The 22,052-nt window shown below is 35.9% G+C and overlaps 2 protein-coding genes across 21 annotated transcripts; one reads left to right on the top strand and one right to left on the bottom strand.

The window, feature by feature from the left end:
* Nucleotides 1-473: 473 nt before the first annotated feature.
* LOC18443351 (uncharacterized) lies at nucleotides 474-10,081 on the top strand. 17 transcript variants are annotated; one of them, XM_088866826.1, is made up of 16 exons: nucleotides 474-949; nucleotides 2,921-3,341; nucleotides 4,083-4,168; nucleotides 4,316-4,471; nucleotides 5,028-5,274; nucleotides 5,511-5,629; nucleotides 5,734-5,806; nucleotides 5,947-6,158; nucleotides 6,427-6,483; nucleotides 6,859-7,033; nucleotides 7,481-7,603; nucleotides 7,725-7,895; nucleotides 8,395-8,454; nucleotides 8,625-8,705; nucleotides 9,392-9,586; nucleotides 9,710-10,081. In XM_088866826.1, exons 1-15 carry the CDS (start codon nucleotides 894-896, stop codon nucleotides 9,497-9,499), a joined length of 2,145 nt encoding a protein of 714 aa, XP_088722952.1. In that variant the 5' UTR covers nucleotides 474-893; the 3' UTR covers nucleotides 9,500-9,586; nucleotides 9,710-10,081. The 17 variants fall into 17 exon arrangements, with proteins under 17 accessions (XP_088722952.1, XP_020528604.2, XP_020528609.2 ...); XM_020672945.2 differs by having other exon boundaries at nucleotides 4,857-5,274; XM_020672950.2 differs by lacking the exon at nucleotides 4,316-4,471.
* On the bottom strand, nucleotides 8,302-21,076 carry LOC18443350 (ENTH/VHS family protein). Of its 4 annotated transcripts, XR_016055590.1 has the most exons (7): nucleotides 20,393-21,076; nucleotides 18,570-19,313; nucleotides 15,604-15,762; nucleotides 13,957-14,922; nucleotides 13,347-13,475; nucleotides 12,591-12,681; nucleotides 8,302-8,507 (listed from the first exon to the last, which is right to left on the bottom strand). XR_016055590.1 is itself a non-coding variant. In XM_006853543.4 (5 exons), the coding sequence occupies exons 1-5, from the start codon at nucleotides 20,597-20,599 to the stop codon at nucleotides 13,434-13,436; spliced, it is 2,118 nt and encodes a 705-aa protein (XP_006853605.1). In that variant the 5' UTR covers nucleotides 20,600-21,076; the 3' UTR covers nucleotides 12,866-13,433. The 4 variants fall into 4 exon arrangements, 1 of the variants encoding a protein (XP_006853605.1); XR_016055589.1 differs by lacking the exon at nucleotides 8,302-8,507 and having other exon boundaries at nucleotides 10,917-12,681; XR_966955.3 differs by lacking the exons at nucleotides 8,302-8,507; nucleotides 12,591-12,681 and adding an exon at nucleotides 12,866-13,132.
* Between the last annotated feature and the right edge of the window lie 976 nt (nucleotides 21,077-22,052).

The following is a 22,052-nucleotide window of genomic DNA, read 5'->3' as shown; positions in this document are numbered from 1 at the left end:
GTATACAAACTGTACCCAAAGATAAATGGTCTTTTGGTAGACAATCCCTGTATTTTATCGGTGTGGTTTTTATAAGGTTGCAATATTAAACAATTCAATTAAGGCGCACCTTCAAATTTTATTATAACATATAATTTTGATGTAAAATATTTTTAGGATTATCTTAAAATCCATTTTCATATCTAATTATAAAATTTTAAACTTCAAAAATGGTTAAAATCAAGTTGATCTATAAATATATGAAAAACTTGAAAATAGACTGGCTAGATGATATGTTGCAAGAAGCACTATTTATGGGACTCAAATTCTTTTTTTTTTTTCTATATTTATGCATGTCGATATCCAGATGATCAATTAAAAGGTTTTTCAATATTAAAACAATATTTTTCGATAGGTTATTGAGGTGCATTTTTAGTTCTACATTTTAAGGTTTTAACCTTATATAAATTTTTTCCTTATTTTATTTGTTTCTATGTGTTTTAGGGTCTATGAAGGAGATACTGTTTTCTCATAGTTATTTCGTTCTCCAAAAACTTATAAAAACCTGAGTGATTCTAAGTTCTCAATTTAACGTACAGTGATGAGTTTTTTTGGAAGATTTTTGTTAAAAAAAATTTTGGAAATTTTATTTTTCCATATTTTAATAAAGAAAGGGCGGCAAATTGTTATATTACTACTTAAATTCCATAGTCGAGTTTCTGGATTTCACAAACAGGTTTCACACAATCCAAAGTTGCAGACGATCGATTACAGTAAAAAAATGTTAATAAATAAAAAACCCTAATTCATTTCCTCGATGTATTCGCTGCTTTCTCTGTCCTTTTATCCACACTCTCTCTCTCTCTCTCTTCTCTCTCCCTCTCTCTCTCTCTCCCTCTCTCTCTCTCTCTGCAATGGCAGCAGCTTCGGTCCTGCATTTCTCCATTTCGACAAGGCCCAAGTATCTCATGTAACTTCTCCCCCACCTGTCTCTTGTTTTTTTTGAGTGCTTTCTTTTGATTTTTGTGAATTTCTGGCCAATTTTGTTGATTCTATGGAATGTGATTTTAAATGACAATTACGTTCTTGCTAAATTTGCTATGGAGGTTTATAGAATTAGTGATTACTTGAACCAGAGGATAGAAATTTGCTCTAGAACACCACTGCATTGTGAAACCTGCTTTGTTTTCTTTGTATCTTTATCTATTAGCTCTGTTTATAAAGGAAAAATTGCAGAATGTGTTTTGCTTTACTATGATTCATTTGTTTCTTATGTTATGAAATTTAGTAGTGATGTGTTTCCCAAGTATACTTGACTCTTTATTGTTGTTGCTGTAATTGAATAAATAAATATTAATTTCTTAAAAAAATAAAAATTTGAAATTGAATAAATGAGTTGAAAGTTGTTAATTGACATTGCAAATAATAAAATTGCTGAATGCTCAACCACCATGGAAAAAATTCAAATGGCCAATTTTATTGGCCTCCTATATTTTACCGTAGCTATCCTACTCCATTCAATTTCAAATTGCTTTTAAATTTGATCTTCAATAGATAGATAGAGCAGATTGGAGTCGCTAGGAGATGCTCACACCTGATTTGATTCATTTTATTTGTTGCAGTAAAAAGGAGAATGAGAGATGCATTGTTAATCAGAAATGATACTTCCACTTAGAGAGAACTACAACAGAGAGAAAATTCAGCCCATGAATCCATTCCTTTATGAATATGTCGGGAATCTTATAAAAAAGAACAACTATCTTTAGGATTTCATCGAAAATGTGTTCCAATCTCCTTGGACCTTGATGGTTGTTACTCCATGCAAATATACAATCAAGGGAATCTTCATCCCTCCAAATCATTGCTCTATGAGCTTATTTATGTGTAGTATGAAGATGAACTGATTATTCACTTAAGAATGTTTTACAGTCACTAACTGACAAGAAATTCGCTTTGAGCCTGCCCTTCCATCATGGAACCAGAGAAACATGTGAAACAGAGGCTTAGGCGACAATTGGGCTCCGGCTCCCAGCTTTATGGGGCCTATGGTTCCAATCAAGATCACAAATGTTCCAATCAAGATCACAAATACCTTCTATTCTCATTGGACTCAACTTAGCAGGCGAGCTTTTTTTAAATTTCAGGCCAGGGAGCTCAATGGAAAGCACCCAAACAAACTCCCTCAATACTAACCTTATCTTCCACTCTCACTTGTTTGAATACTTTGAGGAAAATAAGTAAAGATAAATAAAAGAAAAGCAAGAGAAATGAGAAGTGGGTGTCGTATGGAATACTTTTGTAGGCTTCATTTGGGACATGGACTTCAAGCAGACAAATGACAAGTATTCACCTTTTTATGGGTCTTCTTTGCTTCTTCCCTTTTTTTTCATCCCTTTGATAGTGGAAACATAAACCTTGAGCCTGATTCATTGGGCATTACTATTGATTTTGAAAGACCTGTTTAGGGCAGCATTTATCTATTCGCATATTGGTGTCTTATATGTACTTTGGGTTTGCAAACTCCACCAATGAATCATAAATCAGGGTGTGTGCATTTTCTTTATATGATCTCTCAATCTAATTTAGCTCTAGTATTTTTCATCTCATTAGTGAGAATCTCCCAGTCTCTGTCTTACGACACTCATAGCTTTCACCACTTGTAAGTGTGATTGATACATAGTGTCAAGAGTTCTAGATTCATTTTATGCTTTTTCTTGCCTACAAACTTGTTCTATAAAGCGTAAGTGATAACGTGGTTTTGTTTTTCAGATGGGTCAGTTTGTTTGAGTCACCTTTTACTTTCTTTCTCTGGCATCTTCTGTGTTATAATGTAAATTTCCTTTTGTTGTGTTGAGTTGGTTCATTGTTTTTTTTTTGATGAGGTGTTGAGTTGGTTCATTGTTGACTACGTAAGGCTGACAATTTTCACTTCTTGCTGCAGAAAATGGTGTGATGTGGACAACATAAGGAATAATTTGTCCAATCCTCCTGGCCTTATTTTTGGGATGCAAATGTGGAAAATGACTTGTAAAGGTTCAATAAGTTATGGTCCATCAAAGAAGACCATGATGCATTTCATTTCTTCATGGAGACCATTATCTACATTGTCTTTGGCTCCACATTGCATTTATGATAGAAACGTTTGCAGTTCCACAATAGCTCATGGGCTTACTATGGTAAAAGATGATAGTCACAAACTGGATTTCAACTGCATCGATATGCTCATCCAGATTGTGCATGGGTTTGCAGAATCTTTCTTTCTTGCCATAGGAAAGCATGAGACTCTTAATAATGGTCCACAGCTTTCTAAAGCATGGGTCGGCGTGGATGTGAATGCATGGCAGAAGTGTGTCTCATATCAGGTAAGAAAACAACCTGTTTTTATTTCTCATATTTATGTTCTTGACATTCATCTTCGTAAAGTTTTTCCATTGTATCTAGAGACAAAGTATACTAGGCCAATGAAGTGATGGACTATGGTGGCCCAATGGATATGTTTCTACATTGTGTTGGACATTATTATAATTTTCTATTTTTGTACATTTATTTATTTTAATTGGTATATCTATATCCATTTATTGTACCTGGGTTTTCTCTCAGAAAACATCTCCTTCGGCCACTATTATGAAGGAAAACATGTGATCCCCAAATACCTCAATTATAATTCCTTAAAGAGATGAAAAAATGAACACAATCTCCCTCGCTGAAAGCGACATGCCAAACTATTCAAATCATGAGTTAGTTTCTAGAAGGGACTATATCTTATTTGAACACCTAAACTATCCTATGTTTATTAAGGATGAATATGATGCTTTGAAGCTATTTCTATACCCATGGTAAAGCAATGGCCAGGCTGAGGGAGCAAGGTCATCGTGAGTTGTTTGTTTTGTTTCCTTCTTTTGAGGGGATTATTACGAATCTGCAGTTACTGGGACATTGAATGCCAGTTTCTTGGGTACTGGTATTGCATATGCATCTGTTCCAGGAGCTGTCCTATATATAGTTCCGAATTTTATTTTCATCTGTCCTTGTAATGGGATTGCATTCGAGTTCTACTCATAATTTTTTAGAATAACATGGGGAGTTAAATCCATGTGGTGCAGGTAGCTGTTTACTCCTTGTTACAAGCAGTGATAAAACTGGTCATAGTTGATGATGGAAATGGAGTTCCTGATCCAGTTCATGAAATGTGAGTCTTGGAAAATTATTTGATATTTTCTGTTTCTGGAAATAATGCTTACATGGATGTTTTATTTGAGAATGTGCTAAGCTTTTATTGATCGATATACTCTTTCCATTGATTTTCATCTTTTTTTATTTATCTCCTCCTTTTCAGCCTTACCCCAAAAGTAAGATTACTTGAGAAACACATCGAGAATGAATTGAAATTGAGGGACCCATACTCCGTGAATTGGTTGTATTATGAGCAGCTTCCAAGCTTGGTACAACCATTAACACTCCTACTAAAAAGTTGGTTGATGGAACTTACAAGGTTTATACTTACTTCTTTGTTCTGATATTTTTCATCCTTAGTTCTCTCATCTAGTCATTCCTGTCTTGTAAGGAAATTTACTACTATTCCCTGGACCATGGAAAACTCTAGTCCATTGGGGCCACGACCATCAGATGAAATGATGGCAGTGTTGGAAAGAGCAAGACCAACAATGGTCATGTCCTATTCCAGTGAAATCAACTCTCTCTACATCACCATACATCATTTTATTCGAGTATTGGATGATGATGAACCTATTGGACTATATTTTCCATATTCCCGACTCTATCATACTTACCCATCTTATAGTTAGGCTTATTGTGCTTAATGTATCCTTCCCCATACTAAAAGTTTACTTTTCCCATGGACATGGATCTTCTATTAGCTCCCCTCTACTCAATAATGATGAAATGAGTTTAAGCACCAGCAACAAGAAACCCAATGTGGTTGCAGTGAGTATATTGGCACTAAGCAGCATTGTGGCAATAGGGAAGCTGGGCTCAGGAAGAATTTGCTGCCCCATTCTTACCTCTTCTCTTCAAATTGTTATCGGCAGGCTCATGGATTTGTTGCATAGCTTTGTTCTATTGGAGAATGTGCATCAGCTGGCTTTTGAAGCTGGGGTAGAGCAAGAGTTTTTGGAACATTTTGGTTCAAAGATTCTATATTATGAACCAAACAAAGAAGTAACATTTCCAAACAAAGAAGTTATATTTTGGATGGAATTGGTCAGGACAAAATTAAGTACAGCTTTCTTGAGAGAGAGTGTAATCGCAAGCTTAGAAAGTTCCAGTAAAACCAAGGTCAGACCTCTTGTTTTCTTATACGATTCACATCCTGTGTGACAGTGATGCATCATGCCTCATCAATTCCAATTTATATAATCTGTGTACTCAAATTTGATATCTTGTACATTCCATGTTAAAACGATTCACATCCTGTGTGACAGTGATGCTCAATGCCTCATCAATTCCCATTTATATTATCCATATGCTCAAATTTGATATCTTGTACATTCCATGTTAAACAATGTGCGCAGGTCCTTGATGGGGATCTGGCTGCTCTTGGACTTTTCGCTTTGTTAGGAAGGAAGACTAGATATTTCTTGTCATCTAGAGGCATAAAGGACCTTGATGAGCCTGTGAAGGATTTCCTCAGGTTATATCTATCTTAGTCCAAATAGAGTATATGTGAAAATTACATATTAAAGTATTGAGATCTAAAGAGAATAAATTATATCAGGTTCAATGCTTAAATTGCAGCTGTATGGAGTGTGGAATCCTTTTTGTTTATCCTGAGATGTCTTCCTTGCCTCTCTATCAGCTCTTCATGGAGGTCAGTTTTGCTTATACCATCGAAGTCCTAGGATGTCTCTTAACGTTCGTTTATCACTATAGCTTGATTATCTTTACTCTGGACACTCTGTTTTCTCTTTATTTGGCTTCATAGGTGGTTTATCTTTCTTGCCTTCATAGGTGGTAACTGAAGAAGTGGGTTGGCTCGACTTCTATGGGGCCGTTCCTGGGGTAGTACATCAGGAGAGGAAGAAGTCAATTCAAGCCAAGAAAGAGATAATTCTTTCTACTGTTTTTAATGTTTGCTCGGGTTGGTTCTCTAGCTATGCCTACTACAGAAAAACTATGCAACAGTCTCTGGACACCAAAGTAGCAAATTTTTTCATGCAAAGGTAGCTATATCGACAAAATATTCTTCTCCTTTCCCCACAAAAAACTTCAATCTTCCTTTAAGTGCTTTTTGGTTTCCTTAATCCTTGTGCTAATGATATTTTCATGCTTTTCCTTTTTAACAATCAACACCACCATTCCTCTCTCTCTCTCTCTCTCTCTCTCTCTCTCTCTCTCTCTCTCTCTCTCTCTCTCTCTCTCTCCCCCCCCCAAATAAATTAAGAAAGAAAGAGTGTGAGCATCAACTTGTTGTAAATCGTCATTGTGCAGCCAGGATCTACTGAGCACTTGCCTAGATGATTATTGGGCTGCTTATGACAGAACATGGTGAGTTTGTTTCATTTAGTTATGTAGTCTACAGTTATGCGGGAATTCTTATGAATGCAAATTGAGGTATAAAACTTGTTGAAGAATCAAATTCAACTTTTAATTATTTTGTCATGCTGTGTCTTTTCTAATTATTGTTACTGAATGTTATAATTTACAGCTGTGGATATTTCAAAGAATTTCATGTTGTACTGATAAAAAGTATCACAAATCGATTGTAAATCATTTTCCCTCTGAGGAAAGAGAGTTGGCAATCTTGTGCAAGCATTTAAGTTAGCTTTTGTAACTCATATCTTTATACTCATATTTCATTTCTTATTTTCTTGTCATTTTATTACGTACACGATAAAATATCAATAATTTCCAATGAAACAGCTACCAGCCCGAGTCTTCTGCTGTTTTTCCAGAGCTACTGTCAACTTCAAGAGATGAGATCTTAGATTATGAACCCATGTCAGGCGAGGAGAAAGTAAGCCAACGAATGGAGGTTCCATTGATGAAAGGACTCACTGCATATTCATATCCTCAATGTAAATCTCAATTCAGCAAGGTATTCCCCCAAGACCTCAATGTTTCTCCTTGTTATCAATCTACGTCTGTCTCTCTCTCTCTCTCTCTCTCTATATATATATATATATATATATATAGAGAGAGAGAGAGAGAGAGAGAGAGACACACACACAATATATGCACATACATATATGTATATGTCCATGTGTGTGCTTTTTCCTTCATGGTACCATATAGAATTTCTGTAGCTTCACCATTGCATCTGTTCTCACTATTTTTTTCTTTCGGTGGATGAATTTCAATTTCATGTTCAGAAATTCACCATACAACCATGTTCAAATGCATTTGTTAGTAGTTTGGGTGGTTTATCAACATATATCAATTTCCCTGTGCATTCTTTATGTTCTATGGGCTTGTCATTTATTGCTTTTCTGTTATAGTAGTGCCTTTTGTTTTTCTAGATGTGTAATTTTCTTCGGAATTTTAGTCTACCATTTCAGATGGCACGGAACCAGTGACTCTTGAGAGACTTGCCCGTGTTCAAAAAACTATTCCGGTTCGTGAAAGCATGATGAGAAAAACTGGCAAAAAGATGATATCTGCGAGCATTGTAAGATTACCCATCTCTCTCTCTCTCTCTCTCTCTCTCTCTCTCTCTCTCGCTGTGTGTGTGTGTTTAAATACACATTGTCGTTGAAGATGAATCTTGATGGTATTGAATCATTCTGAAGGATATATGGATGGGGACTCGGCTACTCTTCGCAGATGTATCAGCTGCCTTCGCACTACTAATACAGAAGATTTGTGGTCGAGACCTTACTAATAGGGACCGAAAGAAGTTGACGAGGACACTAATCGATATTGCTACTGCAATTCCAGTTACAATTCTCATGCTGCTTCCTGTAAGTATCTCAGATGTTCATGTGGTCTTAAAAGGTTTAATTTTAGATGTTTCTAAACATAAAATAGGAAAATGCATGCTTTAGAACAATATTTTATGAGATTTGCTTAACCTTTTGGTCATGTACTTTGTGGGTGTACTCCTTTTCTTGGACTTGACTATCCACAACCTGAACTGCAAATCAATTTTGGATAGAATAAGTTTTTGCCTTATATTATACGCGCTAAGGCTGACATTCTTGTTATGTCAATGCTAATCAGTGTTCAAAAACTCCAACTCTATTGTCGACTCAGATTGAAATGAGTTTCTCTTCGCTGATGCCAATAGAGTATTGGACTTGCAGTAGAACTGATATTGGCATAATGTCAACTCTGACTGATTCTCATGAATTTTTTTTCATATTGCGATTGGCAATTACACCCACCAAAAATCTATTGCAATATTGTTAAATGAAGGAACTGCGTTAACTCACTTCATTTGTTATCCCATGTAACCACAAGGTATCTGCTGTGGGCCATGCTGCCATCTTGGCTGCTATCAAGAAATACATTCCTTCATTGGTAAATCAATGCAACTCTTACGCAACAAACTTTTCCAGTTGATGATAGTTAAACTGCACTAAACCAATTAAACTGTATGTAATCAATTAAATGCATTTAAAGTTTTCATTTTTGGTAATGAAACTCATAAAAAATGTAATGTGGCTAACTTGTTTATACTGTTGACACAGATTCCTTCTCCATACTCATCAGAGCGGCTTGATCTCGTAAAACAACTGAAGAGGATACAGAAGATGGGGGATAAGCCCAAAGTAAACCCAGATGCCCCACTTTAAGGAATTGTTTCAATTTTAACTTCATAATTGGTCTTCTAATGGATGGTGTTTCCCATGCATTCATTAGAACTTTCTCCATGTAGTCCATTGCCGTAGCTCTTATTAAATTGTACGTCAAGTTTGGCTTATGATCAGGTTTTGGTATCTAATGTGAACGCTCTCTCTCTCTCTCTCTCCACACACACACATTATATGGAAGTGTTGACCGAAGTGTTACAGTAACTTCTGCTTAGCTCTCAACCGTCCATCTCCATCAGATGATTAGGAGTGTGTTAATGAATTTTACCTGTAAAACTTTGTTTGGGCTGAAATTTTGATGGTCGGTGTACTTTATTTCTAAATCATTTTATATTTTTTATTTATTTTTTCAAGTGCCTAAGGGTGAGATATGTGCACGCCCCAAATTTTATTTTAATCCAGTTGTATGTGTAAACAAAAACTAAAATTGAAATAGTAACCCCTACCAACGTCCGATCAAGATTAAATGGCTAGGTCAACCAACATTTTATAGGGATTTGGTCACTGAACTATCAAGCTCCATTCGATATAGCGAGGTTTGTAAAGTAATTAGAAACCTCGCAAAACGTGTTTCGGAAAGCGCGGAGTACGAAATACGCAATTGTTGGGTCGATGCTAACTTAGGGCACATGGGAGATTCACAGGATGGCACCATGATTACTGCTCGTAGTAACAAAGCAAATGAAGGTTCCCCTCACCAAGACGTCCTTAAGCCACCATGCACACTTACAAAGGGACAACCTATCAAGTAGAGGGATGGCAGACTAAGGAAAATCTCAGAAAATGCGCAATTTGCAAGGGCAATTGACAAGACAAAAACAAATTGTACAATGCGCAAGGTAATAATGGTAACTGGTTTGAATTGTAATTCTATACCTTTTGAATTCTGCATATATGGTTCTATCATATAATTATAATCCTTTTGAATGCAATATGAAACGCTAAATCTCTTGCTTTTTTAGGGTTATTGATAATATTGGAGGCATGGAAGGGTCCCATAAGAGCATGGAACATGAGCACTGATGTTGAGGAACAGTATGGACCACGTGTTGTTTTGAATTTCCATTCACCACGTAAAAATTTGGCTTGTTGGATCCTATTTTTAATCCAGGGTAGGTTAATTCCAACCTTTGGATATGGTGCTGATGGGATTTTGTTTTATTTATGGGTAAGTTTCTAGTGGATTAGTGGCTTATTGAGCCTCACCTCTCTTGTTTCTGTCTTTCTTGCAAGTGGCGCACCATCTTGAATTTATTTGTTTGTTTTGGTTTACCATCTGGAATGAAAAAAAATTTGTTATGGTGCCGTAATTTGTCTCAAGAAATTTTCTTTTCTACGGTCCTGTAATAATTGGGATAAGACTTGGTCACTTGGATGATAATGATGTTATAGTGTTGTGAGCTGCCTGGAGAGAAGGCTGATACTTTTTAGGGGCTTTGGTAGCTAGCTGACCTAGACACAGAAGAATGGTGGAGAGGGAGGAAGAAGGGTGTAGTTAGAGATGAAGGGCGGAGAGTAATGAGAGAAAAATGGCGTGACTCTTTGTTGTGCTCATTTTGTTTCTCGTCATAAATATTTCCGAATTTCATCTACATACTCGATATTATTTTAGAAAACCCAGAGAAAAATATTATTTTTTGGCAAATTTATCTAAGGAATTTAAAACTAAAAAAATATACAGATCTTGGGGATCTCTTAACACATTTATATTGCAAAATGGATGGTCTAGACAATTGTTAAAATATGAGATTGTCAACCAAAAGACCATTTATTTAAAATGGTCTGTACATTTTGTTATTTTGGCAAATTTATCCCATCTTTAATTAGTATCAAACGATGTTTCAATACTGAAAATCTTTGCGATGGCCTCAAAATCTATTTTTATATCTAACAATAAAATTTTAAGCTTAAAAAATAATGCAAATCAAACGTATCTATGAATAAATCTTGAAAATTAACAATCTAAAAAATACATTACAAAATGCACTATTTTCAAGACTTGAAATTCATTTTTTTCATGGCCATACATCTCGAGGTCGAGATGATTGGTCTGAGGATTTTTGTTCATTGAAATAACCTCTTCTAGTGAATTTTTCAAGTGTGCTTTAATTTGATTGTTTAGGGACTTAACCTTATATAAAACTTTTAACCATCTGAGATCTTACTCTCTTTTTTTTGGAAAAATCAAGTGCATTTTAATCGGTATTTTAACATATGAATAAAATGTTAAAACAGTTTATCTCAAAGATGCATTTTAACAAAAACCTTTATTTTTCTATTCGACCTAAAATGCGCTCTCCGGGGAAGACCATACCAAATCAAAGCCTGGCTTACACACCCATCCGCCAACAAAATTAGTGGAGGAATGGATACTTTTCAAAATCAGGAAAGGGCAAAGTTAAAGCACTCAACTTAAAGTGATCTGCTGGCCTCAGAAGTGCTCCAGAGATCAAAGCACCGATTTCGCTCCGACTCGGAGCTCAAACACTTCACCTTCAAGCAATCTTATGAGTAAAGCCCCTGGCTAGTACAACAACCTCGAAGCAAAGGTGGTCGGGTCGGGGTAACACGACATCTAGCCAACTTAATATTTTATAGGATAGAAGCGCGATCCATGGCTGGATCACGATAACTAGCTGTGACCCACGGGTGGATCACAGTTACTAGTGTTTTGAAACCTGAAATGGTGGGACGGGTTGTTCACCCACAAATAGTCAGATCGTTGGATCAACAATCCTGATCGGATCTGAATCAATCCGAATCGGTAATTCAAAAATATTAAAATATAAATAAAGTAAATACAATAAAAATAGGATATTCATGGGATGGGAATTTAAGGACATTACACAAGCTCAATAAAAAAAAAAATAGGATGTGGGTGGGGTTTAAGAGGAACTGATTCCGGAACCGGTTTGAACTCAACCACTTCCCATCTAGATCAACGTTCTTGGATAAAAAATTGCTTAATTTAATACACTGATAGCAACCAAGGAGGTCGTCAGGCTTCCTTGGAAAGCAACTTGGTCAGGACTCAATCTTCATAATGTTCAAATATAAATCGGCAACAACCTACTTAAAGCAAATAAAGTCTATTTGGAAAATGGTTTGATAGGGTTGTAGTTATAATAAAAATAAATAAACCTTACCTTATAACCCAAAATTTACAATTCAAGCATTGAGAAACCTTTACATCGATCATTATTTGCATCGATCATTATGACTGTGAAACAAAATTGGGATTTCAAGCTCTTACAAAATTGGGATTTCAGGCTCTTAAAACGTGTACAGTGTAACAAATTATCTAGACCATCCATTTCAACCTAAAAGTAAGTATTCACATATCCACAATATAAAGTAAGTATTCACATATCCACAATATCTATACCATTTTTTGAATTTCAAATTTCATTAAATTGATTTTAAAACCATCATAGAGATTTTTCGTTGCCAAAAGTGCAGGATTTGAAGTGAAGCTTTACTTGGTTTTCATAAAGCCTAAAAGCCTTGTAAACTTCATCCTTTTGAAAATGCCATACTTTCATTTTGCACTCGTCACAAAACAATAGGGTTCACGTCTCATTAAACGAAAAGTGTGGCGTATGTCAGGGGATGCACATCTACATACGCATTCCCTGACGCACATCCACATGTGCATTCCCTTATGCAACTAACATCTTAAAATGTGTTGGTCCCCCACCACCTACCAATTAACTGTCTCAAAAGAATAGATTAAAAAATATCATTTTTTATTTTTTTAGAATTATTATTATTTTTTGTTACATTCACATTCATAAAAATTTTGGATCCAAAATGCATCATTAAGATTTCAGAGGGAGGACTCACATAAATAGATGAGCAGTTATGAATCATCAATATATCTTCTCTATTAATACTCAGGGGAGCTTGTAGTGTATTGAGGCACACACATTTTGTCCTGAGAACATATTTCCATCAGATATCAAATCCGGGAAGCATATAATCAACAATTAAGAGTGAAAAATGATAATGTGAGCCAACCGACTTATAGCATAGAGCCAAGATGGACGGAGAAAGATACACAAGTGAAATTCATCGATGAACCCCATATTTAGCAGACATGGTCAATTCACACAAAAAAATTGAGATAAAATCAGCTATACATTTCCATGGTATCCAGCCCATACCAATTCATGGTCACGTGTATTTTGATGAGTATTTTGAAAGTAAAGAAAATATAGGAAAACATCTTAAATAGTCAAAAACAATTTATGGATTTTGATAACTTCCCTAAAATATGGGTCCCTCATAACGCTGCATTACATAATTACCTACAAAGGGTTCCTCGTAACGCTGCATTGCATAATTACCTACGAAGGGTCCCTCATAACGCTGCATTACATAATTACCTACAAAATTACAACTTCCCATTTACTTTCACTTTATATTACAAACACAACATTCAATGCAGCCTTAACTCTCTCTCTCTCTCTCTCTCTCTCTCTCTCTCAAAACAGTCCAACCCATCCCAGAAATTAAAGACTGAGCAGCTAAATCTGCTCTTATAAAATCGATTATTAAAAATGAATATATGTCCAAGGCATAGGAAATAAAAGTACAGACCTTGTCTTGCCTCCAATTGGTGGACATTAGAAGCAGGACCCCCCCTCCTCAAACTTCAAACAAACATGTTGCATTGGTAAAGGCTTTTTACAATACTCTCTTTGGGTCACGAGCTGAACTAAGATGGTCCTGTCACATATATTCAGGTGCCAATGTCAAAATACATAAGAACATCTCCAAAAAAAAAAAAAAAGAAGTTAACATATTGAAGAATACACAATGCAGAATAATAAGTAAAAAGAATCAGGAGAGATTCAAGCAATCCTATAGCACCTATACAATGTTCAGAGATTTATATAACCATGCAATGCTGCTGATCAAAATACGTTACTGTTTTAATCATCTCCACCAAAATCCGATTCTTAGGAATTTTGTTTTATCTGTAAACAAAAAATTGATCCTAAAACTAGAACAGAATAAACTGCTTCACAACAACAGACAAACAAACCAAAAGGAAGAGGAGGGGGAAGAGAGAGTGTGTGTGTTCTGGATAACTGCTTCAGCAAACCTTCAAACAGAAACCAAAAACTACAAAACCATCCTAACCATAATGTAAATGCATCCCATTTTCCAACAAGAAAAATAAGCCAACAAAGGGAAAAAGCTTTACCGATATAAAGTCAAAAGCTCTAGTCTCCTCTTTCTTTGAACTATCAGCACCCACGAAACCCCGAGTCTGAACAGGATCACTCTGGAGCGTGAAGATATCAGGCATTGCCGAACCATAACCCCCTCCCTCCATTCCACCAAGAGATTGGCCAAATCCCATATTTCCATGCCCACTCACAGCCCCAAACTGTTGCAAATTTGCAAAATTTGCCATGGTAGCGAGTAGCTGCTGTTGTTGTGCAAACAAATTCCCCATTGCTCCATAATTCAATTGCTGGGAGGCCAAAGGCTGATTCACCATGATATTTGGAGGTAAATTGTATTGAAAGGGACCCGATGGGTATAAAAAGTTAGGGTTTAGGTTGATTCCTTGAGATCCCAAATCACTATTTAGGGAATGATGCTTTGTTTGGCTTGTTTCATTGATTTGTTGGTTTGGTTGGCCAGGTACACCGGTTGAAAGGTTACCCACTAATTTGTTCAAGTCTTTGGCAGATTCTGGCTGAAACTGTAAGGAATTTGCAGTGAAAAGATCAAATAAGCCTTGTGTCCCCTTGCTTTCAGGGATATTAACCCCATTGCTAGATTGCTTGTCATCTACAGTTAATCCCGAGAAAAGGTCATCAATATTTCCACCATCTATGACTGCATTATTGTGGAATGAGACACCGGCAAATGGATCAGATTCTTCTTCAGCTGTATTGTTGCTACTGCTAGGAACAGTCATAGAGTTATCTCCAAAGAGATCATCAATCATAGGGGGAGCTGCGATGGTTGTGTTTGGGATGTCGGAATTGGTTTGGTTTTGAGAAGAATTTAAGGTATCAAGAAGAATGGAATCAGAATTCCCAGTGTCGATCAAGTCGGGTAGCTCAACAGCTGGAGCTTTGGTTGTTATATCTTTGGATTGCACCCTTGCAGAACTTTTAGACTCCGGTACATGATCTCCATTGAGAAGGCTTAATACCTATTCACCAAAGATACCCAGGAGAATAGTCAGAATGCAATCATAATAGCATTTGAAAACAACCAATCTGAGAAAAAAGCTATCATTTATTGAAAAACTCAAAAAATTACATGAAATGAACTGTTATCTTATCAAATTACGTAATCATACAAGAGATGTGAGAATAGGAGTCCCAATGGAAATCAATTACCTCATTGCATTTTTTATTGGAAAAAAAAATTATCAGAGTGGAAAAAGAGTACCAATATTTATTTCAAAATTCAACGAGACAAAACATTGTATCAACCAAACTGAAAGTTGCCTCATAAGAAAGGAACACTTAGAACACGAGAAGTTCCGAAATCTCCTTAGAAAATCTGCCTTCTTGATGTTTTTGAATCCAAATTGCACCTCATCAATGAGTGTCACACATCAAAAACCATATCAAAGGTTCTTGAACACATTTCATCACTAAAACAAATAAAATAAAACATTTTTACTTCTCCCATAAAGATGTCCCCCCTCCCCCCCCCCCCCCCCCCCCCCACCACCAAATTCCAGTAACCCCTTTCTTATCTCAAGCAATATCATGTAATCCTTTACATAGCTGATCTACTAGCAGGCACTGGAAAGGATGTTTTGCCAGGCAACATATAGTTTAGATCAACTAACAAAAACATATCTAAGTGAAATGATGCACACCTTTGTTGCCTTTTCCCTTAAAGAATTTTGGGGAGTCTCACTGCATTTAATGATAGCATCTTTATTCTCACTAAAGAATGATGCCACTATAGCAAAACACGTTTCTTCTTCTTTGTTCCTCAAAATCGACTCAAGAACGCATGCAGCTTTCATGCGAACCTGCCACAAATTGCAAATCTAATACGTTAGTAAACCATCATATAGGTAAAAGATGATAAAAGTGACATCATGGAATATTGTCTACGGTAATGGACTAATTACAGAACCTAAACCATAAAACTAATGAGTGGAATTCAAAAATGCAATAATAATTTAGACAAAAATCACAAACATTCATATATGACAAACAAATAGGGATCCTAGATGAGATAACAGAACTCGATTGTTGATCAGGATATCTAATCTAGCTTCAAATGATTCAGAAATAAACACAGCAAATACATAGACTCACAGGTCATTATGCATCCCTGCCTTTTTATTTTGGTGGGGTTCCACTTCTTTTTTCCTGGGTTTGGGGGGAGGGGTCCTCTTTCTTTTGGTGGGGGTCTCCCTCCCTCTTGTGGATGGTGGCACAGTTCAGCAAATTTGACCCAGACCTCGCTTAAATGTAATTTGAGGAATATCAGATTGATGACATTCCTCGGGATCCAGAGGGGTTTCCATGCTTCTTAGGAGGGATAATAGATAGGTGTAGGCATGGGAGTTCAGTGCTGTGTTTGCATGAGAGTTTCCATTTTTTTCTTTTGGACAAGTAACATTATGTTGGAGGGAGAAGTATATATCAAGCTGCATTCAGGTGATACGTAGAAACACAGATAGGAAAAATATTTGTTTTGCGCGTATGGGCAGGGGGTAGGAGAGGAGTTGGAAATCTAAAGAGTGATGGGCCATTTGCACATTTGCATAAAACATTTCTAGCTGGCATCATGCAGCTGGATTCATGTTCTGTTCAAAAAAAAATACGGTAAAAGTAATGGCATATCTCCAAGGATGCTATTGAGGAGTATCGATACTCTGCCGTGGAAGCAGCATCCTGTAATTATGTGGATCAGGGCAGGATCCTTACAGGAAACAAGATTCAGACACGGCATTCTTTTTTTATAGCATTCAAACAGTGGAGTCCAGTAGCCAAACAATTGTGTGAGCAAGCAAGAAGAGATGGCAGATCAACTTCGTGTGAACATTAATTTCATTGGAGGAGTTTGAAATTGCCTCCAGAAAAGTCTTAGAATCCGTTAGGCAATACTATAGACTTGAGGCTTTGAGATTTTTGTGGACACCAGGCCTTTTTCGAAAGCAACGTTACATTTTATTTATTTTTGAAGTATTACTTCCAAGCCATTTTTAAATATTGAACATGGAGGGGAAGATTAATAGCAAACCTGAAAAAGAGTGATGAACGTCAGGCTGGAGGGGAACAAGAACATTGAAATTAGCATTGTCTAATGTGTTCTAGTATGAACAGAGTTTAGACGGATAAGGCTAGAGGAGTCATTAAAGAATGGACAATCTAAAAAAGTGCAGCGTCTCATAAGAAGTTTAAAGTTGTGGAAGTTTTAATTCAGAAAGAGGCTTGCTGGTAATCCAGAAAGGGTGGAAATGCAAAAATTGAGTAATATGACCCAGATCTTAGCAGACTCAATAGATACAACAGCCATCATACTTTTTTGATGGGCGATCATCCTTGGGGCCTTCTCTCACACCCTCATTATTATCAAAAGAAAATATCTTCATGTACTGAGATTTCTGAGCAGTGCCCTGAACAATGGAGGATTCTTTGTATAGGGGAGGAAATTCAAGATATTGGCAGCTCTCAAAAGATTTCATTCTAGCATGTGCAGAAGGAAGTTAGCGATACGAATATCTATATTTTTAACAGGATTTTGATGGCAGATTTAAGAGTGGGAATTATCTGTTCCATTGGACTACTTGTATATGTCTAGGCCACTGCAATTGTTACTAAAGAAGACAATACAAGATCAGAGTACTGATTGTCATTCTACGACAAAACAGCAAGAAGTCATATTTCTACGTGTTAGATTCAGATTTTAGGTGTGTACCTTTATAATACCCTACAAACAAGAGTAACAAAGGTACCTAACACCAGAATAGCACTGCTCCTGTAGTGGTTATTTGTCACCAAAAATGGATACACAACATAGTTTCATGATTAACACTTGGTACCCCTTCTTGTGCACTGCTACTGTTAAAATGCAATCAAATAACAGCATGGATAATGGACTAATAAACACTACAATACCTGAGCGTAAACAGACGCAGTTATCTTCAACTCAATCGACATCCATACATAAAAATATGATAATGCCATTGTGTTTGATACGTATGTGGAGCAAGTACTTCACATATTGTATGCAGGCATTCCAATTTAAGTTTTTTTCTTTAAGAAAAAAAATAGATGCATTAAATTTCAATACCTGAAGTAGAGATATTCATGAAACCTCATCACCACAAACCAAAAAGAGAAAATGGTGAAACTAAGACAAGAGACAATCACATCATAGTGATTTAGAGAGTTGACAATTAAGTCTTGCAAGTATGGGAACGAGCTCAAGGAATAGGTAGTCAAGGTGGTGGGAGCCAAAACATGATGCCTTGAGTTCCATTCCTACTAGGTCCCAAGATAACATTCAAGAATAATACTAGTAGTAGTAGTGGTAGTAGTAATCACAATAACAATAAAATAATAATAATAATTATATCATGGAACCATGAACAAACCATGAGCAAATGATTGCAAGAATAGGAAAGAATCCCAATATTCCTATCTATACATGAAGTAAAATGTATGAAGGAAAAAATGAAAAGATAAAAGTTAGCATAAACAATTTCAACAAACACATGCACATGGACATATGGGTGTAGAACAAAAAAGTAGTATCCAACCAATTTATAGAGAACATGCAAAAGAAATAAAAACAAGGAATGAAAGGATGGATGCATCATGCCTGCCACAAATGTGATTGTAGCTTTGCTTCAATTGCATGACTCAACGCCAAAGCATCTAGCTTAGAGGCCTCTACAAGAAAAACCTGAATTGCATCACGAGTTGGTTGCAAACGCACACCACCAGATGTAACAATGGTCTCCAGGAGTCTTTCCTCACGACTCTTTCCAACTGTTTGACTTTCACCATAATCACCATTTCTCGATTCCATTTCGCTTGGTCTTGAATCTTGGCTCCAAGTCCCAGATTTGTTTTTAGACGAATCTGAAGCACCCCAGTGTTCTCTATACTGTTCTTCTCTATCATATTTGTCCAAGGTATCCGTCTCAGTTGTCAGTGATCTTCGTAAATTTGGACTCCTGTAACTTCCATTATCCATTTTCTTTGATGAATGAGCTGCAGTGATTGTGTTCAGACCCTGTATAATAGAAGCACTTCCAAGGCCTACCACCTCACTAATGAAAGATTTCTTCTCTTCGGATGGCATTTCAAAATTAGTATTCCCAAAACCTTGTATTCGCCGGTTAATGTCTTCATTGAGGGGAAGTTTTTCATCTGAAGCAAAAATTGCAGAGACGGCTTCATGAGCAGTATCACGAACAGCCTTATTGAGGGCATCCCCCTTTAAAGGGTCAACCTGTCCTTTATAATGAAAAAGCTGGCGCATTGCAGCTGAATGTCGTTGCATTTCCCTTCTGAAGTCCACTCCAGATTTCCCCACTGAATACTTAATCAGCCTTAAAGCCTACATATATGATGTATCAAAAGCAATATAAATACAGTAATAGTTAGTTAGTTACCCAAAAATATATCAATATAGTGGATAGTGGAAGACACAGCCACCACAAAACTCCATTGAATGAAAAAGTAGCCAGAATCAGCAAAAGAGGAGGATGAAAATCTAATTGAACAATTAGCATTGCTTACAGCACATGGGGGCATTTTCAAAATTTATATTATTCAAAAAAATAAAATGATGAGAAATGTAATGTGATTCCAGTGACAAGGGTGGGTTCAAAACTCAAGTGCAAAAATAATGAAAAATGCAGGGGTCATCTAATAATTGATGGATCAAACACTGAGCCAAAATGACGGATAAATTCAGAAGAAATTAATTATGCATTCTATATAAGTCCTAGCCACCAAATGGCATTAACACATGAAATTTATTCGGTAGAATATACATAGTTAAGGCTCTTATTCTGATTTTAATCTTAATTAAACATGAATTTCCTAAATTTCAGTGATTCCTAAAAAGAGATTATGTGAGTTCTATATACACAGCCTACATTTATAGTATAATTTGCATTGTACAATATACCATAATTTTGAAGCTGTGAGGAGCCCATGGTTTTTGGCCCCTCCATATTACAATGCTATGTTAGCCTACGATTTCATTCTCCTAAAAATGAGACTGATGATGACTACCATTCATCTTATTAGTAGAATCATTCAATAACCATAAATTTGCAGATTTATGACCCTTTTTCCAATATGTTGAATACTTAGCATACTAAGATTGTGAGTCAGATCAGAATTTTAGACAGTTGCGGTGAGCATTTGTATATCCCTGCATCCATTCACTCAAAAGAATCAATCATAGTTTTTTAAGTACATACACATAAGCCCATAAATTACAATGAATATATCAGGACATATGAATGAAACTATAAAAATCATCCAAAATTATCACAATAATCACAAGCTAAAGAAAAATACATCAGTTTTCAATGAAACTACCACGAACAAACGAGGAAGAGATAAAAATACTAACTAAATAGTAGAAATTGAAGGAGATGCACCAAAGCAATAGGAGAAACATACCTTTTGCTTAACAATTGGGCTCTTGTGCTCTAACCTCTTCAGTATATACTCTGAGACCTCTTTCACTATAGTAAAATGAGAAGTACTCAATAGATCACAGATCTCCTCGAGCTTATACACAGGTGTGACCTTGTCTTCATCAGTTGTCGTATTATCAATCATGCGGGACCTCCAATAAGCTTCCACAGCTCTTCTGCTAGTATCCATGTCGATATAAAAACCTTAAAAACTCTTAATCCACCAGTAAAAACTCTAATCCCTTGATCACTACAAGAATCCCATCAATCTGCTTCACTTCGCCCAAAAAAAATTACCGCTATTTTCACCTCACCAATCCTCACAGAAGCTAAATCAAAGGGAGACCTATGGCTAAATTTTAACCTTGAAGAGGAATTGCAGAGTATTAAAGCATCAAAAAACTCACAAACTCATTAGCAGATTACTCAGATAGGAAAAACCCTTGATTAAACCTTACAAATTCCCTTGAAACTTGCCGTCTACAAATGAAAAACAGATTTCGATCAGGATAAACCCTAGAAAGCAGAATTGGACCTAAAAATTAACTACCAATTGAGGAATTCTAGAGAGAGAATCCAAAGGTTTTAGTTAAAGAAATGATAGGAAAATGGGGGGTGTTTAGGGCTGGATCTGAGAGAGAGCGCTCAGCAAAGCTCTCAAAACAACGCCTGAAGACTCTAAATTTAATATTTTAATTCAATTATGCAGTATTTCTTAGCCACCTCTAATTAATACAAATGACCAAATACGCCAAACATTTGTCGTAATGTCTATAACATCCCTTGTCATTTTAAAAATAAATGCATGGGTGTGGTTTGCATTAGGTTGCAACCTAGAAATCAAATTAAGGAACATCTCGAAATTTTATTTAATCTCGAAATTTTATTTAATGTAATTTTAGTGTCAAAAACTTTTGGAATGGCCTAATACTCGATTTTTATAATTAATTATAAAATTTAAACTCTATGGATAGGTGAAAATTAAGTAAATATATAAACATATGAAAATCTTGAAAATGGATAGTGTAGTTACTTTGTTGCAAGATTTACTATTTTTGTGATTCAAAATCTTCTCGTTTTTTTTATATTATACATCTTAATATTGAGAAGATCAATTAGATAATTTGCCAGCATCAAAACAACTATTTTCAATGGATTTCTCAAGTGCACCTTAATTCTACATTTTAAAGTTGCAACTTTATATAAACTTTTCCTAAATAAGTGACACACTTACAACCAACTACTTTAAAATTTGACACCCAAAAGTAATGGCAACCTCGTTGTGCTAAGAGTAAATAGTATTTTTGTATACTTATTATTTTTTTGGAAAAGTATATAAATAGACTATTTACTTTTGGATCAAGAAAGTCGCAAACACTCTTGTTCATAAAATTTTAAAACGGGTGGGTGCAAGAGTATAATTGACTAGACTCAAAATTTAAAAAATGATCTCGAACTTTGTGATACACCTCAAGCCATCCAAGTTGACATCTAATTATTAGAAACAATTGTGACTTTGTAACAAAGAGAAACCTATATTTTGGGTTAATCCAGAAAAGTGGAGAGATTGAGGACGATGATGCACATAGAATTAGAGTTTGGTTGACAAAATGGAGATGTGCAACTAGAATTTTATGTAATTA

Source organism: Amborella trichopoda, chromosome 5 (genome assembly GCF_054954075.1).
Source record: "Amborella trichopoda isolate Santa Cruz 75 chromosome 5, AtrichopodaSantaCruz75HAP2 v2.0, whole genome shotgun sequence".
In the NCBI taxonomy this organism is placed as follows: Eukaryota; Viridiplantae; Streptophyta; class Magnoliopsida; order Amborellales; family Amborellaceae; genus Amborella; species Amborella trichopoda.
The sequence above is the reverse complement of the archived record's forward strand: the minus strand, read 5'-3'. Positions and strand labels throughout refer to the sequence as shown.

Bases quoted from the DNA above. Each gene is read 5' to 3' on its own strand.
- LOC18443351 (XM_020672945.2), top strand. From the start codon at position 894: ATGGCAGCAGCTTCGGTCCTGCATTTCTCCATTTCGACAAGGCCCAAG. The intron at 4,472-4,856 runs GTTTATACTTAC...ATCTTCTATTAG, and splicing joins TGGTTGATGGAACTTACAAG to CTCCCCTCTACTCAATAATG. The intron at 5,630-5,733 runs GTTATATCTATC...CTTAAATTGCAG, and splicing joins CCTGTGAAGGATTTCCTCAG to CTGTATGGAGTGTGGAATCC.
- LOC18443350 (XM_006853543.4), bottom strand. From the start codon at position 20,599: ATGGATACTAGCAGAAGAGCTGTGGAAGCTTATTGGAGGTCCCGCATG. The intron at 15,763-18,569 runs GCATGATGCATC...AATTTGTGGCAG, and splicing joins TACAATCACATTTGTGGCAG to GTTCGCATGAAAGCTGCATG. The intron at 14,923-15,603 runs GTGTGCATCATT...TTTGGTGAATAG, and splicing joins TAAGGGAAAAGGCAACAAAG to GTATTAAGCCTTCTCAATGG.